Source organism: Cynocephalus volans, chromosome 12 (genome assembly GCF_027409185.1).
Source record: "Cynocephalus volans isolate mCynVol1 chromosome 12, mCynVol1.pri, whole genome shotgun sequence".
In the NCBI taxonomy this organism is placed as follows: Eukaryota; Metazoa; Chordata; class Mammalia; order Dermoptera; family Cynocephalidae; genus Cynocephalus; species Cynocephalus volans.
The window spans coordinates 77,111,814-77,130,623 of NC_084471.1; the positions used below are offsets into that span (position 1 = coordinate 77,111,814).

Sequence of the window (18,810 nt, forward strand, 5' to 3'; positions counted from 1 at the left end):
TTTTGCCTTTTCAAAATGGAAAAATGCAGGAGGTTGTTTTTTGAGTCTGGCTTCTTTGGTTGTGCATAAGGCGATCGAGATTTATTCATGTTTTTGTGTGTATCACCATGTTATTCCTTATTATTGCTGAATAGTTGAGAATATAGGAACAAACAAACCAAAGAGTTTTTCCTGTACTCTCACTCAGCAACAGATGTGTGTGGGTTTTTCTCCATGCACCAAGCAAGCAATCACTTCTGCTGTGGACACCAGTTGGTGCCCTCTAGTTCAGTTCTGACACTATCTACCTGGAGATAGATCAGATCCCAAGGATTGAAGGCTCAGTCTCCAAGACTGCCCCCGCCCCTACTTTCAGTGCCAATCACAAGCCCCAGGTTGTTTTACCTGACATACTGGCTATATAAATCAGGGTTCCCACGACCCCCTCCTTGGGTTTGATTAATTTGCTAGAGGGGCTCACAAAACTAAGGGAGACACTTAACATATACTGGTTTATTAAAAAGGGTATTACAAAGGATACAGATGAAGAGATGGACAGGGTGAGGAATGGGGTAGGGGCATGAGCTTCCTGGGCATGCCACCTTCCAGGAACCTCCATGTTTTCAACACCGTCCTTTTGGATTTTTATGGAGGCTTGATTACATAGACATGATTGACTAAATTATTGGCCATTGGTGATCATTTCAACCTTCAGACCCTCTCCTCTCATGGTAGGTCATGGGGTAGGGCTGAAAGTCTCAACCCTCTCATTCTGCCTTGGTTTTTCTGGTGACCAGCCCAGCCTGATGTTACCTAGGGGTGGCCAGCCATCAGTCAACTCATTAGCACACAAAAAGACACCACTTTGGAGACTCTAAGGATTTTAGGAGTTGTATGCTAGAAAAGGGACTGGGACAAAGAACATACACATATTTCACAATATCACCATAGTTATCCATCCTCCAGTTGAAGGATTTCTGGGTTGTTTTCAGTGTCAAATGATTGCAAATAAAGCTGTTATAAACATTTGCACATAGCTTTTTGTGTGAATACAGTTTTCTTTTCTCTGGGATAAATACCTAGGAGTGGCATTTCTGGGTCATATGGTAGTGAATGTTGAACTTTAGAAGCTACTGTCAAGTTGCAAAGTAACTACACCATTTTACAGTTCCACCAGCCGTATTCCAATTGCTTTGCATTGTTGTCAGCATTTGGAATTGTCTTTTTGTTTCTGTTAACCATTTAAATAGATGTGTAGCATGTTCTCACTTATTGGTGGGAGCTAAAAATTAATATATAAATTCACATACACACACACACACACACACACACACACACACAATACGGGGGGGGGGGGAGAAGAAGATATAACAACCACAATTACTTGAAGTTGATACGACAAGCAAACAGAAAGGACATTGTTGGGGGGAGGAGGGAAGGGAGAAGGGAGGGAGGTTTTGGTGATGGGGAGCAATAATCAGCCACGATGTATATCGACAAAATAAAATTAAAAATAAATAAATAAAAAATAAAAAAATAAAAACACTTCTAGACCAAAAACAAACAAACAAATAAACAAATAAATAAATAAATAAATAGATGTGTAGTAGTATCTCTTTCATTGTGATTATAGTTTGCATTTTTCTAATGGCTAATTATGTCGATCATCTTTTTATGCGCTTGATTATTATTTCTACATTTTCTTTGGTAAAACGTCTATTTAAATAATTTCCATTTTTAAAAAATCGGGATGTTCAGTTTCTTGTCATTGAGTTTTGAGAGTTTTCTTTATATATTCTGTTAATAAATCCTTTGTTGGATATGTGAATTGCAAACATTTTCTGTCAATCTGTGACTTGTCTTTTCATTCCCACGATAGTGTCTTACTCAGAGCCTGCTGTGTTCTGGATGTTTGTATCTCCCTAAAATTCTCATGTTGAAACCTAGTCATCAATGTCATGGTATTAGGAGGTAGGGCCTTTGGGAGGTGATTCATTCATATGGGCAGAGCCCTTATGAATGGGATTAGTCTCCTTATAAAATAGGCCCAAGAGAGCTGCCTGTCCTTTCTTCCATGTGAGGACGTAGCCTCCAGAACTGTGAGAAATAAATCCCGGTTGTTTAAAAGCAGCCCAGTTTATAATATTTTGTTATAACAGTCCAAACGGACATCAAAGTTTTAAATTTTTATGATGACTAATTTATCAGGTATATATATATTTTTTTATGGATCATGATTTTGGAATCATATCTAAAAACTCTTTGCCTAACCCATGGTGATAAAAATTTTCACCTAAACTTTCTTTTAAAAGTTTTGGAGTTTGACATTTCACATTTAGGCCTATGATTCATCTGGAATTTATTTTGTATGAGGTATGAAATGTAAATTGAGGTTTCTTTTTTGCATATGTTGTGTCATTGTTCTAATATCACTTGTTTCAAAGACTGTCCTCTTATCCACTGAATTACCTTTTCATAGTTGTTTAACAGCAATTGACCGTATTTGTATGAATCTATCTCTAGACACTCTATTCTTCTCCACTGATCTAGGTATATATCCTTTTATTAATACCACACTATTTTAAGATACATTCGTTAGCTCACCCCTTTCTGTTCATGGACGCTGCCGAGGAAGCATCGCTAAAGTCTTCCCTCTGCCGTCATGTCTAAGTCAGAGTCTCCTAAAGAGCCCGAACAGCTGCGGAAGCTCGTCATCAGAGGGTTGAGCTTTGAAACAACTGATGAGAGTCTCAGGAGCCATTCTGAGCAGTGGGGAACACTCACGGACTGTGTGGTAATGAGAGATCCAAACACCAAGCGCTCCAGGGGCTTTGGGTTTGTCACATATGCCACTGTGGAGGAGGTGGATGCAGCCATGAATGCAAGGCCACACAAGGTGGATGGAAGAGTTGTAGAACCAAAGAGGGCTGTCTCAAGAGAGGGTTCTCAAAGACCAGGTGCCCACTTAACTGTGAAGAAGATCTTTGTTGGTGGCATTAAAGAAGACACTGAAGAACATCACCTGAGAGATTACTTTGAACAGTGTGGGAAAATTGAAGTGACTGAAATCATGACTGACCGAGGCAGTGGCAAGAAGAGAGGCTTTGCTTTTGTAACCTTTGATGACCATGACTCTGTGGATAAGATTGTCATTCAGAAATACCATACTGTGAATGGCCACAACTGTGAAGTAAGGAAAGCCCTGTCAAAGCAAGAGATGGCTAGTGCTTCTTCCAGCCAAAGAGGTCGAAGTGGTTCTGGAAACTTTGGTGGTGGTGGTGGAGGTGGTTTTGGTGGGAATGACAACTTTAGTCGTGGAGGAAACTTCAGTGGTCGTGGTGGCTTTGGTGGCAGCCATGGTGGTGGTGGATATGGTGGCAGTGGGGATGGCTATAATGGATTTGGTAATGATGGTGGTTATGGAGGAGGCGGCCCTGGTTACTCTGGAGGAAGCAGAGGCTATGGAAGTGGTGGACAGGGTTATGGAAACCAGGGCAGTAGCTGTGGCGGAAGTGGCAGCTATGACAGCTTTAACAACGGAGGAGGCAGAGGCGGCTTTGGTGGTGGTAGTGGGAGCAATTTTGGAGGTGGTGGAAGCTACAATGATTTTGGCAGTTACAACAATCAGTCTTCAAATTTTGGACCCATGAACGGAGGAAATTTTGGAGGCAGAAGCTCTGGCCCTTATGGTGGTGGAGGCCAATACTTTGCCAAACCACGAAACCAAGGTGGCTATGGTGGTTCCAGCAGCAGCAGTAGTTGTGGCAGTGGCAGGAGGTTCTAACTAACTTCCAGGAAACAAAGCTTAGCAGGAGAGGAGAGCCAGAGAAGTGAAAGGGAAGCTACAGGTTACAACAGATTTGTGAACTCAGCCAAGCACAGTGGTGGCAGGGCCTAGCTGCTGCAAAGAAGACATGTTTTAGACAATACTCATGTGTATGGGCAAAAAAACTGAGGACTGTATTTGTGACTAATTGTATAACAGGTTATTTTAGTTTCTGTTCTGTGGAAAGTATAAAGCATTCCATCAAAGGGTTTTAATGTAGATTTTTTTCTTTTTGCACCCATGCTGTTGATTGCTAAATGTAATAGTCTGATCATGATACTGAATAAATGTGTCTTTAAAAAAAAAAACCACACTATTTTGACTACTGTAGCTGCATATTAAGTCTTGAAATTAGGAAGTGTGAATCATCCAACTTTCAAAATTGTTTTGCCTATGTTAGGTTGTTTGCATTTTCATAAGAAAATTTGGAACTAGCTTATCAATAGCTACAGAAAATACTGCTGGGAATTTAAATGAAAAATTTAAAAAATAGTATCAATAACTTCAAAAAATTCTGCTGGAAATTTTAATAGGTTTGCATTGAATTTACAGGACAATTCTGGGAGAATTGACATCTTAACATCATTGAGTCTTTCAGTCAATAAGCACAGTATATATCTCCATTTATTTATTTCATCAATGTTTTCTAGTATTAAGCAGATATAGCCTGAATATATTTTGTTAAATTCATACCTATAAATTTCATTTTTGGGTGCTATTTTAAGGGGTACTGTTTTATAATTTTGATTTCCAATTATTCAGTGCTATATAGTAGTATATAGAAATACATTTGATTTTCTTATATTGACCTTGTATCCCACAACCTTGCTAAACATACTTATTAATTTTAGGGGACTTCTTGTAGATTCTTTGGAATTTTGTACATAGACAATCATGTCATCTGCAATTGAGAGAGTTTTATTTTTTTCTTCCTAATATGTATGCTTTTAATTTATTTTTCTTCCTTTATTGCACTAGCTAGCACTTCCACTATGGAACTGAATATAAGTTATAAGCATAGGCATCTTTGTTTTGTCCCATTCTTAGAGAGAAAGCATTTAGGCTTTCACCATTAAGTATAACATTAGATGAAGAGTTTATGTAAATGATCTTTATCAGAATAAGAAAGCTTCCTACTATTCTGAGTTTGCTGAGCATTTTTTAAAAAGTTATGAATAAATGTTGCATTTTTGTCAAATGTTTTTATTGAATATATTGAGATGATCATTTTACTTTTCTTCTTTAATATGTTAATATCCTGAATTATGTTTATTCCCAGAATAAACCCACTTTGTCATAACACACTGTCCTTTTCATGTATTTGTGGGTTCAATTTACTAACATTTTGTTAAAGATTTTTGCACCTATTTTCGTGAGGGATATTGGCCTGTAGTTTTTCTTGTGTTGTAATATCTTTGTCTCATATGATATCAAGGTAATCCTGGCCTCACAAGATTAGTTGGGAAGTAGTCTCTTCTTTTTATTTTCTGGGAAAGATTGTGTCAAATTTGTATTAATTCCTCTTTAAATGTTTGGTAACATTTTCCCGTAAAATAATCTGGGCCTGGAGTTTTCTTAGTTGAAAGGCTTTTAACTACAAATCCAATTTCTTTAACAGATCAAGGACTATTCAAGTTATTTATTTCTTCTTGAGTGAGTTTTGATAGTTTTGTAAGCATAGAGTTATTTGTAATATTCCTTTATTATCTGTTGTGGATTGAATTGTGTCCTCCAAGGTTCATGTATTAGAAACTTAACCCCCACTGTGACAGAATTAAGAGTATGGGAAATTTGAGAATAACCGAGAGATGGGGCCTTGAAGAGGTGACTAGATTGTGAGGACCATGTCCTAGTAAATAGATTAATAAGTTGATGGTTTAAGGGTGGTCATGAGCATGGTTCTTAGGGTTTTAAATAGAGAAGAAGTAAGGAATTAGCTCTCTCTAGGCTCCTGCCACATTTGTTATGTGATACCCTGTGTCTCTGTAGAGCTATCACCAAGAAAAAGGTTCCCATCAGATGTATTCCCTGGACTTTGGACTTCCAGCCTCTGAAACTGTAAGCAATAAATATTGTTTCTTATAAATTACCAAGTTCCAGGTATTCCTGCTATAAGCAACAGAAATGGACTAATATATTATCTTTTTAATATTATAGTATCTGTAAAGATATATCCTCTTTAATTCTTAAATTGGTAATTTGTGTATTCTCTCTTTTTTTCTTGGCCACTCCAGATACAGATTTATTTATTTTTTAAAATGTGTTTATTTATTTTTCTTTTCAAGAAAAAAATGCAATTTTAATATTTAGTGAGATGTAAGAAAGATTCAACACTGTAGAAATTCCCTTAAATGTAAAGGCTTAAAAACATGAAAATAATGAGAATAGATTATAGCATTTAAGTACATTATAAAAGACAGTTACAATATCACTAATAATAGAATGAGGATCAGTAATTTACATTTGTGTAAAATTTTATACTTTTCAAATATTTTCTCATATCAACTCATTATTGACTGCCTGTAACTTTCAGTGCTCAAATCTTGTTGACATAATTCTTTTATTTATTTTTTTGTGTGTTTCCTTTTAAATTATTTTTTATAATAATATTTCTATTACAAATCATGATTTTTCTTTATGTCATTTACCCAACCTATCCCTCCCCAAACCATGCTCCTGCCTCCCCATCTCCAGTATCCTTAGGTTAGTTTTCCCCTTCTGAAAATTCAACATATTGCTTTGGTCTTTTCTTTCTTTCTTTCTTTCTTAGTATCCAGTTATAAGTGAGAACATGCAGTATTTCTGTTTCCTTGTCTGGCTTATTTCACTTAACATAATTTTGTCTAGACCCATCCATGTTGCTGCAAATGGTAGAATTTCATTCTTTTTAATGGCTGAGTAGATTTATAAATTTTATTGAACTTTTCAAAGACCACATTTTGGTTTCATTTATTTCTCTGTTGTTTTTCTGTTTTTAGTTTTCATTTTGTTGTTGTTGTTGTTCTTACCTTTATTATTTTCTTTCTTCTGCTGGCTTTGGATTTAATTTGCTCCTTTTTATCTAGTTTCTTAATGTGTAAGTTTAGGTTATTGATTTGGGAGTTTTCTCTTTCTCTGCCTCTTTTTAATATAAGCCTTTCATGCTACATGAGAATACTTTGAGTTATCAGTACTGTCTATTTAAACATAAACATATAGATATGAATTTCATTTAATTAAATGATACTTCTTTCAGTCAAGTGATTCCCATAGTTTCTATTACACACAATCCAGCAGAGAATTATGTGAATTCCGTTACTAAATTCATACAAGTGCTTCTTGGACATGAAAATAAGATTATCATTACGGAAAGAGACAGGTGAAATGAATCCCCACCACCTAGGTTCTATCCACTAGGTACAAAGGCCATTCCTAAGGACATTTGCAGGATCAATTGCATCCTGAGGTTAAAAAACTTAAAACTGCAACACATGAAACTTATAAAAAATGACACACTTCATCCAGACTGTAGAATCAACAAGAATTTAATAAAGTTAATCAAATAATTGTAGTTCAATTGCACATAAATTTGAATTGTTTTCCCATTAAAGAGTGCTTGTTTGTAAATTATTGCAGGGAAACCCATTTTCAAGTTAATGTTTCAACCATTAGAAAATACAAAGGGCATTTTCATTAATTAGACACAGCTCTCTTTCTTCCTAGTTTATCATTACCTTTCCTAGGTGGAATCAGTTTAGTACTCAAATTTATTGACATGTGTGATTCAATGACACTATTTGTTTAGAGTTCATCATATACCTGGTGGAATAAAACTCATTAAGTATAAATGAATAGTTATGTAGTCATCAGCTAAAATGAATTAGTGCTGTTCTCCAGAGTCATTATAATGAATGTGAACACAGCTGGAATAAAAGTCCCTGTGAAGGTTGCAGGCTTTATTCTGAAATATTTAAGGCTGCAGCTTTTTTCTATTTTGAAGAACCCTTGTTCAGGATAAAGGGCTTGACCTCCCCTTGAGAAAGGTTGCTATGGACATTTGTTGCAATCTTATCAAAGCTATGTACATTCTGTTGTGGCTTCATAGAAAGTGTGACAGTAGGGAGAAGCCAGAATTATCCTGGCTGTTTTTGTTTTGTTAAGTTTGTGTTTCCAAGAAAGGGTTGAATTCTGTATTCAAGAAGAATGACTTTCGTGGGTTTTGAAGGCTGCTGAATAATTGTTACTGTGATATGAGATCCCCTATCTTTGATCCTCTCTCTGATTCTCTACTGTTTCCCAAAGAATAAGGAAGAGTGTGCAGCATGAAAGAGTGAATCTCACCTATTTGTTTTTTGAGATTTTTCAGCCCTGTTTGGGCTTCGGTGCTCCAATTTTTTTTAGTGTCTAAGAGTGAGGAAGTGGGTATTACCTGCATGTGTGACCAAAGGTGTAGGGCTCACAGGAACGATGTTCCAAAACTCTGCCTTAGAATTATGCAAATACAAAAAGTATTCCAGAACCGTGGTTTTAACCAACCGTCACTGATATGTTTTCACAGCATGGACACTATATACCAATTAAATCAATGTCTGAGATCAGGTAGTAAATGTAATATAAAAGGAATTATATATTATCTGTGCACAATTCTCTTCTATTGTTCTATATTTGATAACAGATTAACCCATTTCAGTTAACACCATTGAAAAAATATCAGGAGAGAGAAAAGAGTGAAAAAGCTGATTTAGTATCACTTTTTTACGTTTTATACAACTCTACCGTGCAGGTTAATCTCCTGGGTGTGAGGATGATGAAATGATGTGGCTTAAATAAATTCCTGGGATGCAAGATCACTTTTCCTTACCCAACTCTCTCCTCCACTTTCAAACTCCCTGACAGATTTTCCAGGACGTTTTTTAGAATAAAGTGATACTCAGTTATGTGCAGTATGATGAGAACATGATCCACGTGTGAAGCTTCATTTAGGTAGTGGTTGTCTTCATGCTATGAAAAACATAGATATTGGATCAAGCAAGAGAATGGTTTATGCTTTTCAAATACTTGTTAGTATATATTAAATATTATTCATTGAAATGGTAATAGTTCATTAGGCATAAGAATTACACGTTGAACCAACAAGAAATTTAAATAATTATGTGTATTAATGAAAAAGATCAAAGAAAGGAGGGAGAGGAGGAGTATCCTGTAACTCATTTTTGCTTTTATAGAATGATCACTATGTAGTGTGAAAAGTACTCACTCTCACCGATGGCCTTGTTCTCTGTATCCCTCCCTCTCTTCTTGCTGTCTCCTCTTTCTTGCTTTCCAATTCCTTCCACTCCCCATTGCCTTGCCTCCTTCCTGTTGTCAAACACAGCTGCAGATTAATGCTTCTCTCCTCCCCTTGAGTCTGTCCACAATGCTCTTGCCTTCCCTGCGGGGGTGAAAACTGCATGGATTAACACTCTAAATATTCATGTGTCTGGTAAGACATGGTCTTAGCAAGTTAAGTACTGTCTGTTGCCTAAAAAATCAAAGCAAATAATAAGAGAAGCTTTCCACACTAACAGCCAAGTGGTAAGCACTTAGGAGAGAATGGTTAATTGGTCTTCATTCATTCATTCAAAATAAATGTGCATTTTGGTGGCACTGAGTGCTTAGCGAGTAGAAGGTTCTGGGAATTAAAAAAGAACTAAAGTTCTAAGGGTGATTACGATTTATTTTGCATTTCATTTTCCCTTGAGAAATTGGAAGAAACGTAAGAACAAACAAATCAAAGGTGGTATCAATGAACAGCTTGAAGTTAGGTAGATGTGGTTTTCAAAATGAGGTGTCTGTTATAGTCTCTTCACAGCATTCATTCTGATGGTGGCAGTGAGTGTGGAATAGGGATAAAGTCCCAGGCTCGGGGTCACAATGCTGGGTGCATCATTTACTCTCTGCAAGGTGGAAAGATTCATGAGGGTAGGGATTATTGTCTATTTTGTTCACTGATGAAGTGCTAGTATGTGCCTGAAGCAGTAGGTGTTCAATAAATGTGGATGAATATTGATGAATGAACAGTGAACTTGGGTTGTAAGTTAACTTCCCTTCTTCGGTTTCCTCGTTTGCAAAATAAGGCTAATGATAGTAACTACGTAGTGGAGTTTGAACATTAAATGAAGATGCAAAGCTTAGAATGTTGCCTGGAAAAGAGTAAAAGCTCAATAACTGAAAGCTCTGTAGCTATTCAGGAACTGTTCTTTGGGGGTACTTCCTGCCAGGCACAGTGGTGGACAATGCATACATGAGAATGAAGCAAGCAAACATGGACAGTCCTTGCCTTCTAGGACTAGCAAGGGACACAGACATTAAACAAACACACATGCGTAAGTACAGTGACAAATTGTGAAAAGTGCCAGACAGGAAAAGAAAAAGGGAGGTAGTAATTTCACTTGGCTTTTGAGTCAGGGAAGGCATTGCTGAGGAGTTATATTAAAACTGGTACTGGAGCGTGGAGAAGAAATTAATCCAGAAGTGAGAGGGGGCTCCATAGAAAAAAGGAATAGGCATGCATGGGTGGAAGCCCAAAGCAGCGTTCAAAAAGGGGAAAAGGGCCAGTGTAACAGAAGCATAATAAAGGTGGGAAAAGATGACCCTGAAGATGGAGGCGGGCCAGATCAAATTGAACCTGTAGACCAAGTGACAGTACTTGCTTTTATCTTCACCGCTACAGGAACCATTCATATGTAATGATTTAACCCACTTTATATGTGAAAAATGGATTGAAGGAGGGAGTTAGGAACTCCAGGATTGGTAGTGGTTTGAACCATGTGACGGCAGTGGTGAGGAAAGGGAAGTGGCTGGAATTGAGTAACCCTTTGGAGGTTGAATTGATGAGACACTTGTTAAGTGTTCTGTAGATGTTGCTGTTTGTACGTGCCAGGAGCTGTGCTAAACAATTTGTGTTTATCGTTTAATTTAATTCTCGCCACAACCTCATAACCTAACACGTTATCAATCTCACTTTACTGATGGATCTGAATGACAAAGCCATCATTCAAATACAGACCTGTCGGGCCTAGAAGCAGCACAGGCACAACAGCAGCCAGTGTGTCCTATTGCCCACCCTTCCCTGGTTCTTCGAAGAGGTGGAAACAGGGATTTGGGACCAAGAATGTCAAGTGAGATAAAATGAGCAGGTCTCTGAGAATACAAAAGTTCTCCGGGGGGCTGACATTCAATACCAGGCCCCTTAGATAGGGCACCTCCCACTCTGTCCCTATGCGGGAGGATGCTCCAAATAATACTTGGCCAATTTTGACTATTCTTATATTTAAAAACATTAAAATTTATTAATGGTATAAAACTGACTTGCCCTCATAATATTTGGAAAGAACAATGTGATTGAGTATATTTCATTATTTTTAGAATTTTTGGCATATTTGAGTCATGGTCATTTCTAAATTCAGTCAACTTAAGTGCTTGGTATTATTATTTGTCATATTTGAGAAAGATACCTCTCGAAGATACAACATACATCTAAACTAATGAAGTTCAAGACGGGCCGTACTTACTAAATCACAATACTCACTACTCAGTTCCAACCAACAGTGAAGCCAAGGTTTTTGCTTAAAGCCAGCTCATAAATTTTCATCTTTCTTCAAGTCAGTCAGTTGTTTCAGCAAACTGAACAGAAGATGTATTTTTAGACTTGTTTAGACTCAGTGTAATTTATCTAGAAATTTTTTTAAGTTAGAAATTTGTTCCAACAGTTTAAAATATGTAGATATGCAAGTTTTTTTTTTTTTTTTAAAGAAAATATATACTTACATTATAATTGTTAACAAAAACACAATCCATGGAAATATTTCCAGACATCCACTTTTGGCATGCCGACCTTATAACATGTCTCTTTTGCAAAGCAGTTACATTTTTCACTTGTTGGCTGCCTTCTTGTCAGATGTGGTGAGATTATCATTGTTTCTCCCTTGTAATGTGGCTAACAGTTTTTATCATACGTAAGAGAAGGATTAGCCTGCCATTTTCTCATTCACTTCTGCTTGCATTTTTAATCCTATCACCAATGTGTGTGTATGTGTATGTGTGAGCATGTGTGCACATGTGCATACAAGCACACGTTCTTGCTCAGGAATCATTTAAAACCATCTGCCCATCTTATGAAGTGTATTTTAATTAAAACAACGTAATTAATAGAAGTGTTTTCTTAAACAAGCCTACCTATATTGCAATACCCAGTAATTTGAGCAAGGTGGAGGGAAGAGGGGGTGATACCTCTGTCGGCCACTCAAATTGTGGCTTCCCTGACAAGCAGACCAGGTGTGGGTGCAGTGGTCTATCTGAACATTAAATATTATTAAAGCCAATTCCCTATCTTGTTTTTAGATAAAGATTAAATATTAATGAGTTATGAAATTTTCTTCTCACATCCTAGTGGATTGATTGCCTATTGTCTCCCTTGGGGTCAAGACATTCTACTTTGGAAGCCCTGCTTTATAAGATAAATTCCTTAGCCTTGCATACACAGCCTTCCTCAAAGTGCTTCCCACCTACATCTTCACATTTATTCATTTCTCTCTATTACTAACCTCCAGAACGCTTTAATTCATCTTCTTATTTTTTTAGGGGCACAGTCCACAATAGAACAATGGTTCTCTAACTTTAATGTATGTACAAATCATCTGGGGGTCTGGTTTCAATGCAGTTTCTGAATCAGTAGGTCTGAGGTCAGGCTGGAGATTCTGCATCTCTAATAAGCTTGCGAGTGATGCTGATGCTTCTAGACCTTGGATGATTTTGTGTTAAAAGAAAATGAGTAGAAAATATGGTCAGAAACACATTTTACTAATTCCTTGATCTTGGGAAAGTCACACCTTGGGCCTCAGGTTTTTAGTGCTTTTTCTGCAGTGTCCATTCATTCGTCCAACAAACATTTATTGAGCACCTAATACATACCAGGCATCATGCCAGTTGCTGACAAGTATGGGGTTTCAGGTATCAAAGAGCTGAATGTAGTGGATTATTGGGTGAATTAAATGACTTAGCCTAAATGAAAGTACATGTCAATATATTTACATGCATGTAAGCATTTAAGTAGCATGAATACACATACATGTGTGCATTTAAGTAACACGCACACACACATATTTGTTAACACACACACATGTTCCTAGATGAGGCCTTTGGTTCACATTGTTCCTCCTGCCTGCAATACTTGCCTTCTCCTCTTTGCTTTTCTAATCCTACTGCCCTTTTCTGCATCTAGACTTTACCTATCCTTCCAAACTGAGCAAGTGCTCTTTCTTAATTTTTATGTGTATTATTTATTATACCATTCATCTAGCACAATGAAAATGCTAAAAAGGCTATTTCTTTTTTCAGTAGTCATGTTTTATTTTTAATCTCCTTAAGGGAGAAGGGATCATGTCTCATACTTTTGAAATGTAGTTCATTACATTTAAAAGAAGCACAGTCAATATTTATGGACAATAACCATATTACTTTTAGTTTTTAAATGTTACATAGTATGATGTCTAACATTTTCTGATTTCTTTTTTTTTTTATTTATAAGCTCCCAGTTAAATGATATTTGATCACAAGTTATAGTATGTATATGATAATATTAAAAGAACTTAAAACTATACATTAAAAATGACAAATATTCAAGAAACTACAATAGAAGACTCTAAATAAGGCATTGTTTTAATGGTTATCCATCTCATTTTTATACTCTGAATAGTTCAGACTGCTTATCTTATTCTGCTACATAGCAATCACTAAATAATTGCTTAAAAATAAATATTAGAGACTTTTAAATACACTAAAAGAAGAGGTTCCAAGCAATGCACAAAATTGCATTAGACTAATAGATTAAAATAACTGAAACTCATTTGTGCCCTCTGCCTCCCTTATTTTTTGTCACATGCGAATATTGTACTATCATTATGATAGCACATCCAAGAAGTCATACAAACTCTTAATCTGTGCCTTTTCAAAATGTCTTTCATGAATCGTCTTGTATGGTTACGGTGGGAACGGAAGCCATGAGGGGCTCTACCCCCATGACACGTACCTTTACCACTACAGGATCATCTGAAAGCTTTACATGGAGGCTGGTCTACATCTTTTTTCTTGGTTCAGAACCAGAACAGATATCTGGTTTAGATCTCGTTGAGAATTAGTGAAGGCCCAGTTCTTTCATTCTCTTAAAAGTAAATGATATTTTAAAAATCGGTGATACCTACACATCATGAAAAAAATCATCTAGAAGACTCTGCAGTGCAATATATTTCTCAGTTCATCCTGACCTCCATCAACCAAAATCCATGCTCCAAAACAATCCCTGCTGCCAGTTCTCATGTAATCTGTATCAGCTAATTATTGATACATGACAAACCATCCCAAACCCAGTCACTTAAAATAGAAAGGTTTATAGATTCATGAGCCAGCTGGACAGTTTTCTCGTCTCAGATGGACTCCCTCATGTACCTGTGGTTGGGGGGTTGGCTGGGCCATGGCTGGTCTGTGATGACATTGGCTGGGACAGTAAGACAAAAGGACCTCTGACGTAGACTCTCCTCCTCCAGCAGGCTAACCCAGGTTTGTTCTCATTGTGCAAAGCCAGGGGTCTGGGAGTAAGAGAGCAGAAGCACAAGAGGCTTCATGGGGTCTCCATTCTGAACTGACAAACTGCCAGTTCTGCTACTTGCAAAAGTTAAAGCTAGCCCAGATTCAAGGGATGAAGAAATAGCCTCCACCTCTCAATAGGAGAAGTTGCAAAATTTCCTTGTAAAGGACACAGACACAGGGAGGGCTAAAGGATCAGGAATTCTTTCTTTTTCCCTTTTCTTTGTCTTTTAAAAATGCTTTAAAGGTTAATAAACTAACATTTATTGAGCACCTGGTGCCAGGAAGTATTTTAGGCACTTTTATCATATTAATTCTTTTAATACTCCCCAGACCTCTAAGAGGTAGGTACTTAATTCTTGTTCCCATTTTACAAATGAGCACACAGAGATATTAAGTACCTTGCCCAAGGTCACTAGCTAGTAGGAGTTGGTGCCAGGGTACATAAGTAGGCTCAGTTCAGAACCTGAGTTACTGCTGTGGTACACTGCTTTTGTGGGCCTGATGACATGTGATAACACATTGCACACATGATTCTGCCCCTTGCTTATTCACTTAGAAGAAAATCTTTGAGACTGTTATATATCAGTATGTATTGGGTTTCCTCATTATTTTCAATGAGTATAAATACTTGGTTGAATGAATATACATAAATTATTCAACTACTCTCTTATTGATGGACCTTTAGATTGTCACAAATCTTTTTCTGTTATAATCAATATAACATTAAATATTCCAGTATAGTGATTTGTTAAACGAGACCAGAGGGTCAGTTTTACTGCTGAAGACACAACTACCATGAACGTTTATGTCTTAAATAACATAGCATTGAAATTTGAAAGCAAAAACTACTGCAAATATAACAAAAAGAATAAACAGAAATATGGTGACAATAGAAGATCTTACACACGTTTCTCAATTACTTTCAGGTAGAATCCTCAAGGAATAACTGGGGCATGAATAATCTGAATAATAACTGAACTTGTTTTAATTAATACTCATCAAACTTTATACTACACAAACAGCAAATGCATTTTATTGCATGTATCTACTTGACCACATATTAGAAGTACTTTATATTAAATTGGAAATTTTTACTGAAAGTATAAATAGAGAAAAATCTGAATCATTTAGAAAACATTATTCTAGAAAATTCTTAAGTAAAGGAGGAACTCAAAACTGCTTAAATACAAAATACCTAGGAAAATAATCATTAGATACAGCCAAACTGTACTTGGAGGAAAATTAACAGCATTTAAAAAGGAAAAATTACAAATTACCATCCAACTCGAGAAATTATAAAAGGAAGAAAATATACCTATACAAATAATTAGAAGAATTGTGAGCATAAAAGCAGAAATGAATGAATGAATGAACAAATAAAGAACACTAGCACTGAGAAACAAATTTAAGAACTGGCTGTTTGGATTAAATGGCTCTTTGAAAACCCATAAAAAAGATAAGAAAAAATACCATGAGGGAGATAAAATACGAGTGAGCTTAATCAAGTGAAAGAAGTGAAATAAAAATAGGAAAAAAAAATAGGCATTAGAAATTCAAAGTAACTGCCGATATCAGAATTAAATGAATTAAAAAGACATTTTTGATTGCATTTATGATAACACACAACAAAACTCAGATGATATGGATGAATATCTAGGAAAACAGTGTTTTGTCCCACCAAACCCACAGATGCAGAAGGGCTAGTGGAGATTCCAAAGTTAAGAAACTATAAATGCCAGAGTGGTCATTTCAAAGCATTATTAGAGGAACTTACACAGTTCTCCAGCATCTCCTCACAGAGACACTCATGGAGAGAGAAAAAAAGGGGTGTTCTACCTTAGGTGTGTCTGTAGCCAGGTGGTCAGGGTATGGAGTTTATTGAGGGTTTAAGGAGTTTGGCTCGGGGTCAGGGCTGCTTCTTTCAGTGTTTTGGGCAACAACCTACACACTTTTATCAGTATCTGTAATGTTCAAGGCTCCCTTTTGGGTTCAAACCTGCAGGGGAAAATATGCAGCTGGCTGAGTCACAGAGTGGTCAAAGCACTCTGTGATTTTCGATCAGGACATAGAAAAAAAGCAGGGGGTGGTGGTGTGCAGAACTGGGAGACCCTACCAATATAAATAAAATTTAATAATACAATGAAAGAAATTCCAAAGTGATCTAGAAAATCCTCTTCTAAAATGTGCTATGTCCATACAGTTTCAAAGTGAAGTCTTAAATCTTCAAGGAACAGACTGCTCTTATGGTACTGTGTATAGTGTGAGATTGTAAAAATCAAACTGTTTCACAATTCCATAAACTGAAACCAGAACATATTGAACATATAATGAACATACTTAATGTGGTATTATTTTCTCTTTAAAAACTCCCATCAAGTTAATAATGTACTTTATAATGGGTAGAGTCATAGAAGTTGAGTATGCTATTCAAGCAGAGATGAATGTCAGTAAATAATTCTGACCCTTCCCCCATGACATGCACACTTCATGTCTGTAACCTATAGACTTACCTACACAAAAGAAATTTCAAGAATACTTGTTTCATAAATGTGTAATTTTCTCCCAATAGACCAGAAATTTTCTTAGGTCCAGGGATTGTGCCTTCTGCTCCTATTTTACCTACCATTGTGTAAAAAAAAATTTTTTTTGAATAAATAGAAGATGATGATACACACTTTTGAGAGAATGAATGACAGATACAGAATAAAACAATGAATAAAAACACAGAATTTTTAGTTTCCAAACCTCGGTTTTGAATTGTAGCTCTGCCACTTTATGTCTGAGAGGTCTTGGACAAATCACTTAGCTTCTAAGCTTTAGTTATTCATCTTCGAAATGTGTATGATAATCACTTAGAGGGAAGGTATTAAACATAAGGATTGATATACATAGTACACAGAGAGCATTTGGCACTGTGGTGAGCATACAGTAAGAACTCAATAAATGATCATGAGGATAGTGATGGACTGTCAATACAGTTTCAAATTTGCATTCCCCTAGAAGAGAATCTCCATGAGGGCAGGAGAGTTTGTCTTGTTCATTGTTTTATTGGTTGTACTTAGAGTAGTGGTTAGCACACAGCAGGTATTAAATAAATATCCATTGAATGAGTGAATCAATAAATTTCCAGTGATTGCCAAGCATAATCGGCTTAGTCGGCCTTAAAATAACTTAACAATAAAATGTTTTCATTACTGCAACACTGGGAAAGATTTTATTTCTTCTATTGTTAATAAAAGATTGGTTTAAAAGGATTTGATAAGTATACATTTATCTTTTATATGTGCCATACCTTTAGTTCTTCTGGCAGTTTTTCTTATTGGGTGTCAAAAGAAAATAAGTGTTGGGGAAATTTTTCTATCAGTATTTTGTAGTAATAGAAGGAACTGAATGAAATATGCCAGAGACTGACAGAAGAAAAAATTATTGCCTAGCATCTGTGAAGTGTGATTAATTTTTTTTAACACAAATTTGTTCATTTAGTGTGTGCCTACATTCATCTTCCACCACTCCATTCTAATAATGAGTTTCAAAGATGAAAATAATTATTTCACTAAAAATATAATTTAGTGCAGGGCTTCTATTAGTTTTAAAAAGGCATGAGCCATCATTTGCCTGAAATTGTTATCAAATTCCTTCGATTTAATGGTCATTTAAAAAGCTTTCCTTCCCCTACTCCTCCATTCATTCAGGATGGATGTAAATATGCACATCCAGGGAGAACAACAATCAATTTGGTAGTTAATGCTCATTGTTTCCACTTCAGAGTGTTTACATTTCCTTCAGCTTCTCCTAATGCAGTATTGTACGATTTATGAAAGAAGTCATCACTCTCTCAGCGTTGTGGCACATGTGAACATTTCTTTGCATTTTCTTCGTGGAGGCATTTAGTTAGAATTTAACAGAGGCACAACAACAACTGGAAATATTTTTCCCCACCCCAGTGAACACAAAAAATTAATCATCTCAAAGAGTCCGTATTAAACCTGTCATGGTACACCATGCAAATATGGCACAAAGTCTATCTTTACATTTGTTTGCAAATGTGTGCAGATATGCCTCATATAAATTAATCCTCCATTTCATTATAAGGAAGGAATTACGTCTGTGGTCAAAGGGTGGTGGTGGTGGGGAGAGTTAATCTGATTTAGCGCAGCATGTGAAAAATTAATTGAAAGTCAGAACTCCATAGTGTTTATTATAAAGTAATTTCACACCAGCTCAGGATTAGCATGGTAACGGGTGACAATAGGTCATCACTATGTTAATTGAAAGACAGCATGCTTGTAGAGAGGGAGAGAGAGAGAGAGAGATTGATTTAGAGACATGGTATGGAATATATGAGTTGGTGGTGGTTTGGGACAAAAGGTATAGAGAAAGATAGCTTCTTGCAAAATCAA

At 36.3% G+C, this 18,810-nt stretch overlaps 1 protein-coding gene across 1 annotated transcript; it reads left to right on the plus strand.

Annotated features, from left to right (window-relative positions):
* The first annotated feature begins 2,602 nt into the window (after positions 1-2,602).
* On the plus strand, positions 2,603-4,009 carry LOC134360810 (heterogeneous nuclear ribonucleoprotein A1-like). The gene has a single exon (XM_063075621.1). It carries the CDS (start codon positions 2,642-2,644, stop codon positions 3,761-3,763), a length of 1,122 nt encoding a protein of 373 aa, XP_062931691.1. The 5' UTR covers positions 2,603-2,641; the 3' UTR covers positions 3,764-4,009.
* Positions 4,010-18,810: the final 14,801 nt, after the last annotated feature.

Bases quoted from the DNA above. Each gene is read 5' to 3' on its own strand.
- LOC134360810 (XM_063075621.1), top strand. From the start codon at position 2,642: ATGTCTAAGTCAGAGTCTCCTAAAGAGCCCGAACAGCTGCGGAAGCTC.